The 17123-nt window shown below is 42.2% G+C and overlaps 1 protein-coding gene across 5 annotated transcripts in view; it reads right to left on the reverse strand.

Annotated features, from left to right (window-relative positions):
- The window catches only part of CUNH1orf159 (chromosome unknown C1orf159 homolog), a 101056-nt gene that overhangs the window by 53842 nt on the left and 30091 nt on the right, over positions 1-17123 (reverse strand). For all 5 annotated transcript variants that reach the window (XM_077458103.1, XM_077458107.1, XM_077458104.1 and 2 more), the window contains exons 3-4: positions 7849-7921; positions 2457-2526 (exon numbers count right to left, since the gene is read on the reverse strand). In XM_077458103.1, coding sequence (XP_077314229.1) covers positions 2457-2526; positions 7849-7920 — 142 coding nt within the window. In that variant the 5' untranslated portion in view covers position 7921. The remainder of the gene's footprint in view (positions 1-2456; positions 2527-7848; positions 7922-17123) is intronic.

A 17123-nucleotide genomic window follows, 5' to 3' on the forward strand; every position in this document is an offset into this window, starting at 1 on the left:
TCTTCCAGCTCATTTCTCCATTGCCTTCACGTTTGGTCACATCATTAGGAACCATCTCCTGCTGTTTGTTTCAAGACTGGCTTGCTGACATCCCTCCTGGCTTCTTATCCAGCTTGCAGTTGCTCTCCTTGGATCCTCGACTTCTGGACTGGCTGATTACCCGATCTGGTTTATGAACTTTGGACTGGCTGACTACCTGATCTGGTTACTGGACTCTGGTTGGCTATGCTTGACTACGCTTTTTTCTATTTACCTTTTTATTTTTATTATCAATAAACAAGTGTGATTTGATTGTACTTCTGTCTCAGTCTGTTTCATGGTTCCTGACAGTTAGCCTGTCTTTAGCGGGCTGACATTTAGTTTTCTTCTTTACATATGCGTATGGTTACGGCCACAACGCCCTTATTGGGTGAATGATCTATTTTTTGGTCACAATTAAGTTTGTGACCTTGGATAAGTAATAACTTGCTTTCCTTTCCCCCTCTCCCAATATTTCTTATGAATGTTCAGCAGTAACCAATAAAGTTTTAGTTTTACATCAGAATGGAGCAACTGACATAAAACCATTTGCTAAGACTGTTATAATTTTGCACGTTTGCTTTAAGTGATTGTAAACTTTTTTTTCTTTTTCTCCATTAAAATAATGTTATTGTACAGAACACTCCCTTACCTCCTTTTCTGGAGTCCCCTGTCAGCGCTGTCCACTCCTCCTCTTCAAGTACGCCATCAGCAAGCTGGCTGAGGGGGTGTGCGCTCCCAGGCCGGGTTCTGTGCGCCCATAGACACACAAATCCCAGCTTGGTTACGCTCCTTGCTCATTGTAGGACTATGAGTCCTGCTACTCAGTGTGTGAGCAGGAAGAAGGGAGAGTGCTGCAGAGCGCACGATAGATCAATGGAGTAATCAGGTATGGGTTTTGGGGAGGGAAGGGGGGGCCCAACAAGAAGTGGTACTTTTTTTAACCTTAAAGTGGATGTAAACCCTCTCCTATAACCAGAAAAGTGAATAGCCTCAGATGATACACAGATGAAAAAAAACCTCCCTACATAGGTTTTACCTGCATATCTGCTGTCTTTCTACATTGTTTAGAAAGTGCATATCATGTTACAAATATTTCTTCCTCTTCCAGCACTGGGTGTGGAGTCTGGGCATAGACTGTGTGAGCCGATTGGACGAAATCCACCCCCCCCCCCCCCCCCACACACACACACACATAGGCCTAAGAATGAAGAAACTTGCAAGGATACAGTCTATAGAATAGACCTGCTAAATCTATCATGAAATTCCGTCCACGACACAAATTTCCAGCCGTTTTCATCTCCTGTGTCAGAGAGCATGTCAGAAGTTATGCTCATAACAGAGGAATGGAGCAGCAGAAAGACACGGCACAAAGAGCTTTGGAGACAGATAAGTAAACACTACAGATATGTGCCCAGGTCAGATTTCATGAATGGGATTTACTTTAATGCAGGAAATGCTTTAAAGTGGACGTAAACCCTCACATATACCCAGTGCAGTGAACAGCCTGAGATGATACACAGGGATGAAAAATTACCCTACATAAGTTTTAGATGTATATCTGCGGTCTTCAGCTTTCTACACTGTTTAGAAAGAGAACATCATGTTAGAAATTTTTCTTCCTGTTCCGCCACTGTGTGTGGAGTCTTGGCATACACAGTGACAACAGATTGGAGGAAAGGTGCACCCCCCCCCCCCCACTCCACATAGGCAGAGGAATGAACAAACATGCAGAGCTGTGCTATGAATAGACCAGCTCTCTGCTTATCTGTGTCTCTGTACCCAGCCCAACACAAATTTTCAGCTGTTTTTATCTTCTGTGTCGGAGAACTTGTCAGAAGTTATCATACTGATAACAGAGGAACGGAGCAGCAGAGACAGGACTTTGTTAAAGAATAAAGTCAAACTAATTTAAAGTCACCAATAATCATAAAAAGTATGCACTCAGTATTTGGAACATGGTGTTTTCCCGGAGCTGATAAAAGAACCTAGGAGTTGTGTGGGTACTTGTACATAAATGACCCAAAGAATTTTCCAAACTCCTCCAACTGTGGGGGTTCCAACCTTCCACATATTGTATGCTCTGCATGTTTCACGACTGGAGTCGTTTCTTCAGGAGCTTGTAGTGCATCTGCATAAAACCTAAAATACCCATAGTACTAAAGCACCAACCCTGCCAGATAAAGCACGTAACTGCACCAGAAAATACAATCCAGATGTACTGAAAATTAATCCACATAGCACTTATTTTAGCAGCCTGAACTGCTAATAAGATGCAAAGCCGTGGCTAGAGAAAAATAATTAGATCTTGCTGTCACAAAGCTTCCTTACTTATGCAACAAACCTTCATTATACACAATTAGGTCAGTATTTCTGTAATTAGGTAGAAGCCTGGCAATGCTGACATTTGTTGGCACTGGCAACAGAAAAATAATTACCTGGACTGCATCTTTGGTCAGCAGGGCATGTGCCGTTTAAAACAAGCCTTTCACTACAGCAATCCGAGACCTGGCAGAAGAAAACAAGTGAAGATTAATCTTTTTGTCAATCATGTCTATGCTTCTATAATGACTTAAGGATAAAAAAAAATAAAAAATCCACCCGACAAGATCTCTGAGCAAGGCAACAATCTAAAGCCCAACTCCAGGCAACTAAAACAAGTATCCTTTGCAGTGCAGGGGCTTACCTGGTCATCTACTCCTCTCCCCAGCTAGACTCTGGTCCCTGCAGCTTCTTCTCCTTCCCCCGCTATCCAGCGGTCTAGGTTGCTGACATCAAGAAGCAGGGTCTAGATTTGATGATTCCGGGGGACAATTTACCACCGACAATCAGGTTAAGTAAAACGTCCTCCTCTTTCCTAGAAACAAGCTATTATCCCTTGCAATGCAGATACTGCCCTAATGCAAGGGATAAATCTTACATTTTCTTGGAGTCAGGCTTTAATTTTTATTGTTATAGCAACAAAAAACTGGTACATTGACTAGTTCATTCAATCATACTGTGAATGGTTTAATAGATTACCATCAGATGGAATTGAAGGACATCCTCAGCTTGACTGGATTACAGTGCACATGTTCCACCTTCCTAAACGGGGAAAAAAAGTACAATTGTCCCGCTGAACTCCAGAATGGGCAAATATTGTCCAAATACAAGGAGGCATGTGGTTTGTTTTGTGTATTTCTTCCAGAACTGTGCAGTAATCCAGTGCAGGAGCTTCCTATAAGACCGGTCACTGCTGGTCTCTCTCCGTGTGCAAAGGGACTGGTCTTGTGCAGCTGCTGGGTCCCTCAAAAAAGCTCTGCACAGGGAGGAGTACATTAAAATGAAAATGTTTGTGCCTGGAGTTCAACTTTATGCATGCCAAGCAAGCCCGGACTGGCCATAGAGCATACCGGGGCCGCATATCCTAACAAGAGCGGGCGAATGTGACCAAGAGCTCCAGAGGGTGACAACCATGACATAAAATATGCAATTATTATTGGCTCTGAACTGTGGGTCTCCGTCTGCTGCAGGCCATATGGGTCTCTAGGGAGTGACACTGACCGAGCAGGACTCTGAGGCCTCCCGGACGTGGCCTCTCTTCTGCCTCACTGCAGAACATGATGCCAGGCCTTAGAGGTAGCTGCCTGTAAAAACCCAGCGGAAGAAGACAGAAAACAGAATCTGTTCTGTAATTCTATTTTCTACTTCCATATAGAGTCTGTGACATGGGAAGGAACTTGCTCTGCTCAAGTAGTCCTCCCGCTGCAGCGTGTCACCTCTCGCAAAGTTCAATAGAGGATACCGGCACTCAGGGAGGGACAGTAGGATGATAGCCTAGGCAACCCGTCAGAGGAGGAATAAAGATGTATCACGCTACACACATTGTGTAGAATACACAATGTGCTTAGTATACTTCTACAAAAAATTAAACTAAATTGACGGTGCAGTCATTTTGTCCTGCGATTTTGAACATAAAAAAAAAAAAATATATGCCCAAAAATGTAGATTTTGCCATTTGTGTTTTGAATCACTCAATAAAGATGTAACACTTTATATACTGCATTCATTTATTATCATATTTCCATAACGCAAAACGATTGATAAATTACAGTGACTGAAGGAGGCTAAACATAACCAAAAAGACAGAGAAACCGGTAGTTAAAAAAAAAATATAATAATAATAATAATAATAATATTAATAATAATAATAAAAAGCTCAGTCTAAAATGCTCAGGCCTATTTCTTGTCCCAGTACAAGCCTAATGCCAAATGTATGTCAGGATAAAAGCAAAAATTAAAATTAGTGTTTGTGTGTATAATATAATAATAATAATAATAAATAATAATTTATATTACACACAGTACATTGCAAACATACACACTGCAATAAATAAAAAAATGCATATTTTACTACAGGAAATATTACTTATATTCACATTTAGCTCTGTGAAAAATTAATGTTTAGTACTTTTGTGTAACGTTTTTTTTTCTGTGGTCACATGACTGTAAAGCCTTCCGTGCTTCCCTTTTCCTAACAGTGGGGGCGTATATGATTAGAAATGGGTGGGCAATGTCAGATGTCTCGCTGATCGGGGACGTACATCTCTCATCTGTGTGCATTGCTGTCTTTGACACATCAGTCTGTACACTGGTCAGCCTCCAGCCCTCTCTCTTACCTCCAAATCTATGTTAAAGTCCTGGCTGCCTCTCTCCACCATGTTCACTGACTCCAACTGACATTCTGGGCAATGTGCAGCCCTCCCCCAACTTCTGTTAGTCGCAGCCACCTGCAGAATGGGAATCCTTCCTAATTGCCCGTATACACACGATCCAAAAAAAAAAAAAATCGGACGAAAAATACAGCTTTTGAATCGATCGTAAGATAATCGGATCGTTAGTACAGAGCTTTCGAGAGACGATCATGACAGTTCATCCGATCGGACAAACAGGAAAAGGTTTCTTGTAGGATGCCAGATTGTACGATTTTTGTTTAATCAGTAGAGTTGGTGTCCGAAAATACAATAGAAATACACTACAACACATGACATCTCTTCTGATTTTTTATTCTGTCGTAAGAGAATTTTCGTAACCTCTCTGTCGTCTGGTTTTGGGATCGTGTGTACGGGGCCATACGCGTCTGTCCCCTGATATTACTGGTGCAGACTGGAGAATGATTTCGTACTGTGCTTTAGACAAACTGACAGCAGTTTAGGACGTGTTTGTAGCTACTAGTTGTCTCCTGACTACCCATTTGGGCAAGGGAGGGTATAAACGGGTGGGTCATACAGAGTGCTGTGTACACTGCACTTTGGACAGAGGTGCTCCTGCTAGGAACCCCTATGAATCAGCACAGTAGAGCTTGGACAGGATGTGACAGCTCTGAGGAGATGTGGAGTAATTCTCGGCACCCAGTATCTCATCCTAACAGCAGGGCTGGTGGGGGGGTAGCATGTCACAAAACTAACTACAGGGATTACAAGAGTTACATAGTGTTCTGCATCTCCTAGCGGGGATCCAAGGGACACAAACTGACCAGGCCAGCATGGATCTGCTTACAGGCTTGGCATGGTCAAATTGAGACAGGAAGCACAGGGAACTGGCAGTATCAACAGCTTTTTAGCAGAAACTACAAAGTAAATAACTTACTGGTTACTTTTCCCAACAAGTATGTGACTAGCTAAACACATATGGATGTTTTTATTTTTAGGGTAAAATACAAATACACTTCAAAAAAAATAAAAAATAAAAAAACAGCTTATAAATATGCAAAAGCCTGTGATATTGATAAAGTAAACCGCTCTATCGTTTTCAGCCAAGGAAGCCGCCATCTTTGCCTCTGTTTAATATAAAACTACCATGATTCTGCACATGTGATCAGTCATGACACCAGCCATTGGATGGTTTACCAGTTTGATTGAGAGCACAACCAATGGGAGTGTTACATTTCTGGCATGCCCGGGAAATGAAACTATTTTATGGATGGGTTTACTTCCACTTTAACTGTGACAAAAAATGAACTTGACCAGGGTGAGCTTCCCTAAGCACCAAAAGGCCACTTTATTAAAAGTGAACCTTTATTATAAATCATAAAATGTATGTAAAAGACCATAACAGGTATCCCTATAGGGCAAGGTCAATGTCACTATAAACCAAAGTTCTCTCTCTATGCAGTATTATTTACACCTACCAAGTTAATTGGTGAAATTAACCTCAGTGAGCCCTTGTGGTTGCAGGAAAGAAAAATCGCTGTGTACAGCCGGCCTAACTTTCTGAGAAAAATACAATTGCATACCTCCCAATCTTCTGAGATAGGAATGAGGGACACCTATTAGCAAAAGTATTATCCCTTAAAAGGAGAATTGCATAAAATAAATTGTTTAAACCCACAAGTCTTTTTTTACCACTACTAATTCCCATTATATTGGCTTTTGGAATTTACAAATTGGATGAAAGGTTTAGCACTGCAAAACCCTTTTTGATAGATAAACAGCGCATTTTATATACAAACTATATAGATCAGACCAAAATGAGGGACAAATGAGGAGAAAAGGGGGACAGAGGCACTTTGTTCCAAATCAGGGACAGTCCCTCAAAATCAGGGACAGTTGGGAGCTAAGCAATTGCAGTGTGCTTGGCATTATTAGTTATTAGCTCACTGAATACTTACATTTACTGCCTGGAATCGCTTTTGAAGGGAGACTGGATCAGAATGTTGTCCAGAAATTGTAAATATTTCAGGCCTTCGGTTATAACCTAGTTATCCCACTCCAGAGCTAAAGTGACCATAGCTTGATGCTAATGCCGCGTACACACCACCGGCCTTTTTGACACCAAAAATCCAACAGAACAAATCCGTCGGACAATTCGATCTTGTGTGGGCTCCATCGGACCTTTGCTGTCCAAAAATCTGACGGACTTTAGAAATAGAACATGTTTCACATTTTTTCACCGGAACTCCCCCGGACCCAGTTCCTATTCAGAAATCCGTTCGTGTGTATGCTAGTCCGACAGACAAAAACCAACGCTAGGGCAGCTATTGGCTATGAACTTCCTTATTCTAGTCTGGTCGTACGTCATCACGTTCCAATCCGTCGGACTTTGGCGCGATTTTGTGTGGCCAAGTCTGTTCATTCGGTAAGTCTGTCGGAACTCCGCCGAAAGTCCGTTGGAAAGGCCATCGGACCTAGTCCGTCGAAAAGTCCGCTCGTGTGTACGCGGCATTACATTTCAGTATACTCTTCACTTACAATTGAGAGTTTGTTTTTATAGCGGAATAAGGGGGCCCCATGCGCAACAACTTGCTATCAGCAAATTTTGTCCATATACTGTACGCATGCAATATTTGTGCTAAAGTTTAAATATGTACCGTGTATAGCACAAATGATCCTGTTTGCCCTATTGGTTGCTGGGATGCAGACAGACAAGCAATGCCAACATGATGTGCGTAATCGGAATATACATGCCTGATATTTATATGTTGGCTTATAGAGTACATTTTGTGCTGTGTAAAATATGCTCCATATGCAGGTTTCTGTTTTGATTTTAAAGATCTGAATGCAGCACAGTTTACTGACCTTTACGCAACTGTGTGGATGGGCTCATAAAAAAGATAAAAAATACACACAACACACAGGTGTTCAGAAAAAACAAAGGCTATAGCGTTAAAAACTCGCCTTTCTTTTTTTATGGCCAGCATGAGCCTAGAAAAGTAAGCGTGAACAGTATTGTGACTGCATATATTTTGGCTGTTCATCAGCTTTCACTTATTTTGTTTTTTGCATGTGCCCTGGGTGTGCCCAATGAGAAGGACAAAGCAAGGAAGGTATTAAGAAGACATGTTATACATACCAAAGAGTTCACTGATTCTCCCACGGATTCCACGATTAATCTGACCAGGAGAATGATGCAGGGTACAGCCATTCTAAGACAAAAAGAACACAAGTGATAGACATGTGTATTGGTATCCAGGCAGCAAGATAAAACCTGTCAAGACAACACACAGGCACATGGGACACTCACAGCCTTAAATGCCCTTTTGTTGTCTTATTCTTTCTGCATAAATGAGGCATTAGACTGGAGCAAAAAAAAAAAAAAAAAAAACACACACAATATTGTCAAATGTATTGGGACGCCTGCCTTTACATGAACTTTAATTGCATTAAAGTCTAAAACCTCGTACACATGATCTGATTGTTGGCCAACAAAGCGTCAGGAATTTGTCCAAAGGGCATGTAACTTGTTTTGCATACAAACGGTCCACAATTGTCGGCCAACAAACGCAAACGTAGTGACTTACTACGTGGAACTCAGTTTGAGCGCCACCCTTTGGGCATCTTCTGCTAATGTCGTGTTTGGTGAGCACTGATTCCGAGCATGCGTGTTTGTATTTTGGACTTGTACTTTGGACTTGTGTACACACGATAGGAAAATCTGACAGACTCTTGTCCGCTGAAAATTTACTAGCCTGACATCCAACATTTGTTCTTGGGGAGTTGGACAATTGTCTGATGGAGCGTACCAATGGTCGGATTTTAGGCAAACAGTCTGTCATCACAAAATTCCCTGCCGAAAATGTGATCGTGTGTACGGGGCTTTAGTCCGTAGGTTTCAATATTGAGCTGGCCCACCCTTTGCAGTTATACCAACTATACTGGGAAGGCTGTCCCAAGGTTTAGCAGTGTGTCTTATGGGAATGTTCGACCATTTTTCCAGAAGCGCATTTGTGAGGTCAGGAACTGATGTTTGAATGAGAAGGCCTAGCTCACGATCTCTGCTCTAATTCATCCCAAAGGTGTTCTGTCGAGTTAAGGTCAGAACTCTGTGCAGACCAGTCAAGTTCCTCCACCCCAAACTTGCTCATCCATGTCTTTATGGACCTTGTTTGTGCACTGGTGAACAGTCATTTTGGAACAGGAAGGGGCCATCCCCAAACTGTTCCCACAAGGTTGGGAGCATGAAATTGTCCAAAATGTCTTGATATGCTGACGCCTTGAAGAGTTCCCTTCACTGGAACTAAGGGGCCAAGTCCAACCCCTGAAAAACAACCCCACACCATAATCCCCCCTCAACCAAACTTTACACTTGGCACAATGCAGTCAGACCAGTACTGTTCTCCTGGCAAAGGTCAGACCTAGAAGTGCGATTTGTCACTCCAGAGAACACATCTCTACTGCTCTAGAATCCAGTGGCGGCGTGCTTTACACTACTGCACCTGACGCTTTGCATTGCTCTTGGTGATGTAAGGCTTGGATGCAGCTGCTCGGCCATGGAAATCAATTCCATGAAGCTCAAATAAAAAAAAAAAAATATTATATATATATATATATATATATATATATACACACACACACACACACACACACACACACACATACACATACACATACACATATATACACATACATACATACACACACACACACACACACACTGGGGAGAACAAGTACTTGATAAACTGCCGATTTTGTAGGTTTTCCTACTTACAAAGCATGTAGAGGTCTAGAACTTTTATCATAGGTAGAAAATATCCAGAATATCACAGCGATATGCTATTAAGTAATACATTTGCATTTTATTGCATGACATAAGTATTTTATACATCGGAAAAGCAGAACTTAATATTTGGTACAGCAATTACAGAGATCATACCTTTCCTGTAGTTCTTGACCAGATTTGCACACACTGCAGTAGGGATTTTGGCCCACTCCTCCATACAGACCTTCTCCTGATCCTTCAGGTTTTGGGGCTGTCACGGGGGTAATATGGACTTTCAGCTCCCTCCAAAGATTTTCTATTGGGTTCAGGTCTGGAGACGGGCTAGGCCACTCCAGGACCTTCAGATGCTTCTTACGGAGCCACTCCTTAGTTGCCTTGGCTGTGTGTTTCGGGTCATTGTCATGCTGGAAGACCCAGACACAACCCATCTTCAATGCTCTTACTGAGGGAAGGAAGTTGTCTCGCGAGTTCTTGGGTTTGTACTTATCCTTCTTCCTCCAAACACAGCGAGTGGCGTTTAGACCAAAAAGCTCTATTTTTGTCTAATCAGACCACATGACCTTCTCCCATTACTCCTCTGGATCATCTAGATCATGGGTCTTCAAACTATGGCCCTCCATTTGTTCAGGAACTACAATTCCCATCATGCCTAGTCATGTCTGTGAATGTCAGAGTTTTACAGTGCCTCATGGGATATGTAGTTTCGCAACAGCTGGAGGGCCGTAGTTTGAGGATCCCTGATCTAGATGGTCATTGGAAAACTTCAGACGGGCCTGGACATGTGCTGGCTTGAGCAGGGGGACCTTGCGTGCGCTGCAGGATTTTAATCCACGACGACGTAGTGTGTTACTAATGGTTCTCTTTGAGACTGTGGTCCCAGCCCTCTTCAGGTCATTGACCAGGTCCTGACGTGTAGTTCTGGGCAGATCCCTCACCTTCCTCATGATCATTGATGCCCCACAAGGTGAGATCTTGCATGGAGCCCCAAACCAAGGGAGATTGACCGTCACCTTGAAATTCTTCCATGTTCTAATAATTGCACCAACAGTTGTTGTCTTCCCACCAAGCTGTTGCCTATTGTCCTGTAGCCCACCCCAGCCTTGTGCAGGTCTACAATTTTATTCCTGATGTCCTTAGACAAATCTCTGGTCTTGGCCATTGTGGAGAGGTGTGAGTGCGTGGACAGGTGTCTTTTATACAGGTAACGAGTTCAAACAGGTGCAGTTAATACAGGTAATGAGTGGAGAACAGGAGGGCTTCTTAAAGAAAAAATAACAGATGTGTGAGAGCAGGAATTCTTACTGGTTGGTAGGTGATCAAATAGTGTCATGCAATAAAATGCAAATTAATTATATAAAATTAATACAACGTGATTTTCTGGATTTTTGCTTCTGTCTGCCATAGTTGAAGCGTACCTATGATACAAATGACAGCCCTCTACAAGCTTTGTAAGTAGGAAACACACCTAAGTTGTCAATGTTATTGTGAAGTTAAGGTTAGACAATGCCTACATCCGATTGGTCACCATGCACAGAATTTTTTTTTCCACTTACAAAAATCAGAAGCAATAATAGAATACCCTTTACCAATGTGTGCTGAAATTAAAGATGAACACCTGGTAGAATACAAGTCTTACCCTTTGGATTTTTTTTTATAGCTCCAGTATGGCCTGTTTTTGCGTCAAGTGGGTTTGCATTGCCATACAAGCCAATAAATTCATCTGTTAATGAATTCTGAATGGTCTCCAAAGTATCGCAAACAGATATCAAACTAATGACAACACCACTAGCCCCAAAAGCCTGTCAACACAAGTCCTTGGAGAGATTTGTCCTGGTGAAAATGGTTTCATAAAACAGGAAGATAGAGTAATCTCCAAAAGCAACACATATAAACAAAAAACATTTTTTGTGGGGTAAGTCTAGAACCCTCATTGACTTTTTACTGCGTCCCTGTCCCAGATATTCTATATAGTCTGTGATATATATAGTCTGTGTCCCTGTCCCAGATATTCTGTCACCAGCACAGAAAGGGAGGAAAATAGAAAAAAAAAGAAATAAAAAAAAAAATGCTTGAACTGAGCGCCTTGGACACCAGTGAAAACCGAACTGGAGGTAGTAAATCATCTCCACTAAATAAGAAAATAAAATAAACTTTTAGACAATTTAATTTATAGCTACCCCACCCCCCAAAAATATCCAAATAACAGCGCTGGCAACAAAATACTATAATTAATTACTTACAGTTCCAGTGGACAGGGCTAGCTCAACTCAAGTGAAGCAGCCTCTATCAAAGTCTTTAAGCATTTGACACTTCCAAGAGTGTCAAATGATTGCATTCCCCCACTGTGCACTGTTCCCCCCACTGGCTCATAAGTCACAGTAGTCGCTTAGGCCCCATTCACATCTGAGCATTTTGTTGCCTGAAGCTACAAAACGCTGGAGGGGAAAAAATAAAATCTATTATTCTCTATGGAGATGGTTCACATCTCCACTCCAAAACGCCTGAAGCCAGAAGCTACAAAACGCCTGAAGCTTAAACAAGTTCTGGAACCTTTTTTTTTTTAGGCAGATTTGGGAGTTCTTTTACATTGGTGACCTTTTGCCCTGCACAAAGTCACGGCAAAACGTTGTAAAAAAAAAAAACTCAGCAAAATCTTGTTAACCACTTGCCGACAGAATGGCACGGGCAGGCAAATGGGCGTACATGTACGTCCCTTTAAATTTGCCGCCCTGCCATCGGGAGCGCACCGACGCCGGCACGCTCCCGCGCTGGTCAGGACCTCCGTGAGTCCGGTCGCAGGACCCGCGGACTCTATCGCCGCGGGCATCCCCGCGATCGTCTCATGGTGCGGCCAAATGAAGAAATGCCATTGTAAACAGCATTTCTTCATTCTGCCTAGCAACTAGTGACGCTGATCTCTGCTCCATGTGATTGGAGCAGAGATCAGTGTTCACTAAATGAAAGCCCAACCCCCCCACAATTAGTAACACACCCCTAGGAACACTTAACCCCTACACTGCCACCCACTGGTTAACCCCTTCACTGCCAGTGTCATTTACACAGGAATCACTGCATTTATATAGCAGTGATTACTGTATAAATGACAATGGTCCCAAAAATGTGTCAAAAATGTCCGATGGGTCCCCCACAATGTCGCAGTCACAATAAAAATCGCTGATCGCCGCCATTACTAGTAAAAAAAAAAAAAAAAAAAAAAAAAAAATTATTAATAAAAAGGCTATAAAACTATCCCTATTTTGTAAACGCTATAACTTTTGCGCAAATCAATCGCTTATTGCGATTTTTTTTTACCAAAAATATGTAGAAGAATACGCATCGGCCTAAACTGAGGGAAAAAAATGTTTTTTTTATATATATTTTGGGGGATATTTATTATAACAAAAAGTAAAAAATAATGCGTTTTTTTCAAAATTGTCGCTCTATTTTTGTTTATAGCGCAAAAAATAAAAACCGCAGGGGTGATCAAATACCACCAAAAGAAAGCTCTATTTGTGGGAAAAAAAAGGACGTCAATTTTGTTTGGGAGCCACGTCGCACGACCGCGCAATTGTCAGTTAAAGCGACGCAGTGCCGAATCGCAAAAAGTGGTCTGGTCTTTGACCAGCAAATTGGTCCGGTCTGAAAGTGGTTAATCGTGAGATTTTCTGCTTAAAAATGCTACGCTTAGGTGTGAATGGGGCCTTAGAGGCTGGAGGAACTATTGAGTGCAGCATGAAGGCTGTACAGCTTACAGATGTCAGACTTGCTGCTCACCAGATAGGTAAATATTCAATCTTCTATAGCAGTTACCATTCTAGATTTGTTTCTGGGAAGCAGCAGTCACTTTAAAGGGAAAATGTTAAATATATACTGTATAAGGAAGTGGTTACTTACTGACTTGCTTTGGAACAGTTGTCCTGATTCTAGCTTCACTAATAGACAATTAACATTTCAATACCATCCATGCAGAACAGGAGCTTAGCCTTTTTTCAGACACTTTAAAAGCAAGTCAGCTTCAATATTTGTTTTTTGTCAAAAGGTTCACTTTACATATGCAAATCAGTAGCCATTTTCTTACATTCTGCTACTGAAGGCACTATCTGAAATAAAATGAATGATCCCCAACACTTTGGTCCTTTGATCTGTTCCATTGCTTTGGCAACTACAAGAAAATCAGCAAACCCAATAAAAAAGGTAAAAAAAATAAAATAAAAAAAGAACTTGCGTAAGGTCTTAATTTTTTTTAAATTATGGGGGAACTTTACAGTCCTGTACTGTTCACTTTGAGATCCTGCTCTTCTCCAGCTTACTCTAAGGCCTCATGCACAATGGACATTTTTACAGCAGCGGTTGTTGGCTTCAGACGCTTTTTTTTCTACAGTCAAACTCCCCATCATCCATTATCCTATGTGTCCATAGGTTCTGTTATCAGAAGAGTTTTTAAGTTGTTTCCAGCCATAAAAACACTCTAACATCAAAAAACGCAGATAAAAAACAAAAACATGTCTCATCAACTGACGTTTTTGATCCATAAAAACAAAACAAAAAAAAGACCTAACTAAAAACTATTTTCTGTGAGCGATGAAAATTTTAAGACATTTTGGGCAGGAAAGCCAAGTCTGTCTGAAGAACCACTGGGTCTGGAAAAACTAAGAAAAAGTTCTGTGACTGCCAGGGCCTGAAGCTCACTGACTATTCTTGCTGAGGTAATGGCCAAGAAGATTGTTTTCAGAACTAAATTTTTTAAGGATGCTTCCGGTAAGGGTTCAAACGAAGCCCCCGTGAGACCCTGTAAAACAATAGACAAGTCCCACCTGGGAAAATTTTTGAGGGCCACTGGCCTATTTCGAGCTAGTGCCCTAAAGAGTCTCAAAATTAAAATGTCTCTGGATAGAGTTTTTTCAAAATAAACTGAAAGAGTCGCCACCTGGGTTTTTAGGGTGCTGGCTGCCAGTCACTTTTCCATTCCATCATGGAGAAGTTCAAGGACTGATGCAATACTTTTTACCTGAAAGCTTTCAGAGGTACAATAGGAATTAAACTTCTTCCAGACCTTCAGGTATATGGCCCGAGTTACCTCCCTTCTACTGGAAAGTAGGGTTTTTTACTAGTTTAAATAGGACAAACCCTTGGATTTTAGGAGATCTTCCTCAGAAGCCGGATGAAACACAGAGCCCTGTGTTAGAAGGTCCTTCCTTAGTAGCAGCCTCCACGGAGGTTCTGTGGCCAATTTAGTAACGTTGCGCACAAGGGTCTTTTTGGCCAAAAGGGAGTGACCGGAATCATGTTGGTTCTTTGTTCTCTGAATTTCCTTAAGACCATTTGTATCAGAGGGAAGGGGGGAAAGGCATAGCACAGTTGGTAACGCCATGGATGTGCGAGAGCATCTATGCCTATGGCCTAGCCTTCTCAGTGAAGAGAAAAGAATTCCTGAACCTTTGAGTTCTGTTGGCTGGCAAACAGGTCTACTTGGGGTTGCCCCCATGTTTTGGAGATCATTAAAAAGACTTCTTGATTCAGGCAGCACTCTGCTTCCACCACTCTCCTGCTGAGTAGGTCTGCTTTAGCTGAACTGCCGACAGGCCACATTCTGTTCTGCCTGGGAAAGTAGATGACTGGCTATTTCCATAAGTCCCCTGCTCCTGGTTCCTCCCTGCTCGAGCATGTATGCTGCAGTGGTCATATTGTCCAAAGGGGCCTGAACATGATGTCCCTTCACTGCTTGTTGAAAAGCCAGGAGACCAAGAAAGATGGCCTTTAGTTCCCGCTAGTTTGACGATTTTTGGGCTTTTGTCTTGGACCAAACCCCCTGAGAGGTTAGACCGTCCAGGTGGGCTCCCCAACCCCCCTTGCGTCTGTTAGATGCTTGTCTAATGGAAAGACCCAGAAGAGGCCTTTGGTCAGGTTGACAGAGTCCCTCCACCACCAGAGTGCCCGCTTTACCTTCAAGGTAAGTCTAATCTGCTTTTCCAAAGAAACCTGATAAGACCATGTCTGAAGGATGTTCAATTGGAGTGGTCTGGAATGAAAGCTGGCCCACTGTACAGTGAGGATCGATGCCATGAGAAGTCCTAATACTGCCATGGCCGATCGGACTGAGATTGAGATATTCGTCTGAATTTGTTTTACTGCAGAAAATATCTTCTCCAACTTCGCCTGTGGTAGAAAAACTTTTTGGAGCACTGAGTATGGTATAACCCAGAAACATAATTTCCCTTCTTGGTTCTAGATTGGACTTCTCCAGGTTGAGGAGCCACCCTAGGTTCTTGAGGGGAGTCTGATGCCTGTAGATTTGTCACCACTTGTTCCTTGGCGTCCACAAAGAACAGGTCATGCAGATATGGAACAGAAATTGCACTATTTTTTCCTTCAAAAATATGTGCATTTATTATTTTGTTCCCGGAATGTGAACTTCTCCTTCAAAGATCATGTAACACTTTAAATATTCAGTATTGGTAGGGGGACAGGAGTATAAGCTGTATTTTTATGACCCAGTCACAGCACACCATTGATGCATTTTAGCTGGCTTCCTTTTTTTTAGCGCACTCTGATTCTGAAGACCAATCTTTGCCCTTGCACAGACAAATTAACTTTTTTTCTGCCTAGTTGCTATGTAACCAAGAACCTTATCAGTAAACCTGTGGATGAGTTTCACATGCAAGGATCCGCCATTAAAAGAAAAATCAATGTACCTTAGATGAACGGTTCCAGTGTGGAACAGCTGATAATAAGAGCCTAAATCACTGTGGCATGCCATCTGCGAGTGACAGGGAGATGGGTCGAGGGAAACCAATTCCCAGCACACACGGTCTGCACAGTCACTGCAGCAGCAGATGAAAAGGGCACGCATAACAATCATGCATAGACAAAACCTCTGCTTGTCACAGATATAGATACAGCGTGGATAATCTCTCTATTTGATATTAGATACTAGAAAGACTTTTAGAGCCATGCTGTACATTGAGACAGGATGGCTGCTCACAGAGATTAGTTTTGAGAAAAATTTCTCATGCTAAGAAGAAAAAAAAAAAAAAAAAAAAAAGACTTCTGAATAAGTAATTAAAAAGTTGCGTTTTAAAAACAGAAAACAGTTTATAATTACAAAATAGTTTACACGCTTAACTAAATTATGTAGTGAATAGGAACCCTAAAAAAACAAAAACCAGCAATTTTGTTTCTGGCATTTCCCTCACTCACTTCTCTTCCCTGCTTCCCGTCGCTTCACATCTCCCCCCTCTGTTTTGCTGTGCTCTTCTGGCCCCCATCCGCACATCTAAATCCCCCCTCCCCCACAGCGCCGATCCCCTGTGGCTTCCCTGCAGCTGCTGGATTCCCTTCCTCTCCCCCATCATTGGTTTCAGCTACTGCAGGGGAGCCACAGGGGGAATTTAACTATTCAAATGGATCCCCCTTTACTGGGCCACCCTCCCCCCTCACTGATCCCCTGGTGCCTCCTCCCTGCTGTGCTGCTGACCAGCTTCTCCTCCTGCCAGCTGCAGCTGCTGGGGCTAGAAATCAGTGTCAGAATGAACACAGAGAGCAAACGGTGTCAATCACTCCTGAGTTCATGCATCACTGAAACATAGTAAACTGCGCAGGCGCACTGAGCGTGCCGTTTCTAACGGCGA

Source organism: Lithobates pipiens, unplaced genomic scaffold (genome assembly GCF_037356315.1).
Source record: "Lithobates pipiens isolate NorthernLeopardFrog02 unplaced genomic scaffold, aLitPip1_a1.2 Scaffold_27, whole genome shotgun sequence".
Taxonomy (NCBI): domain Eukaryota; kingdom Metazoa; phylum Chordata; class Amphibia; order Anura; family Ranidae; genus Lithobates; species Lithobates pipiens.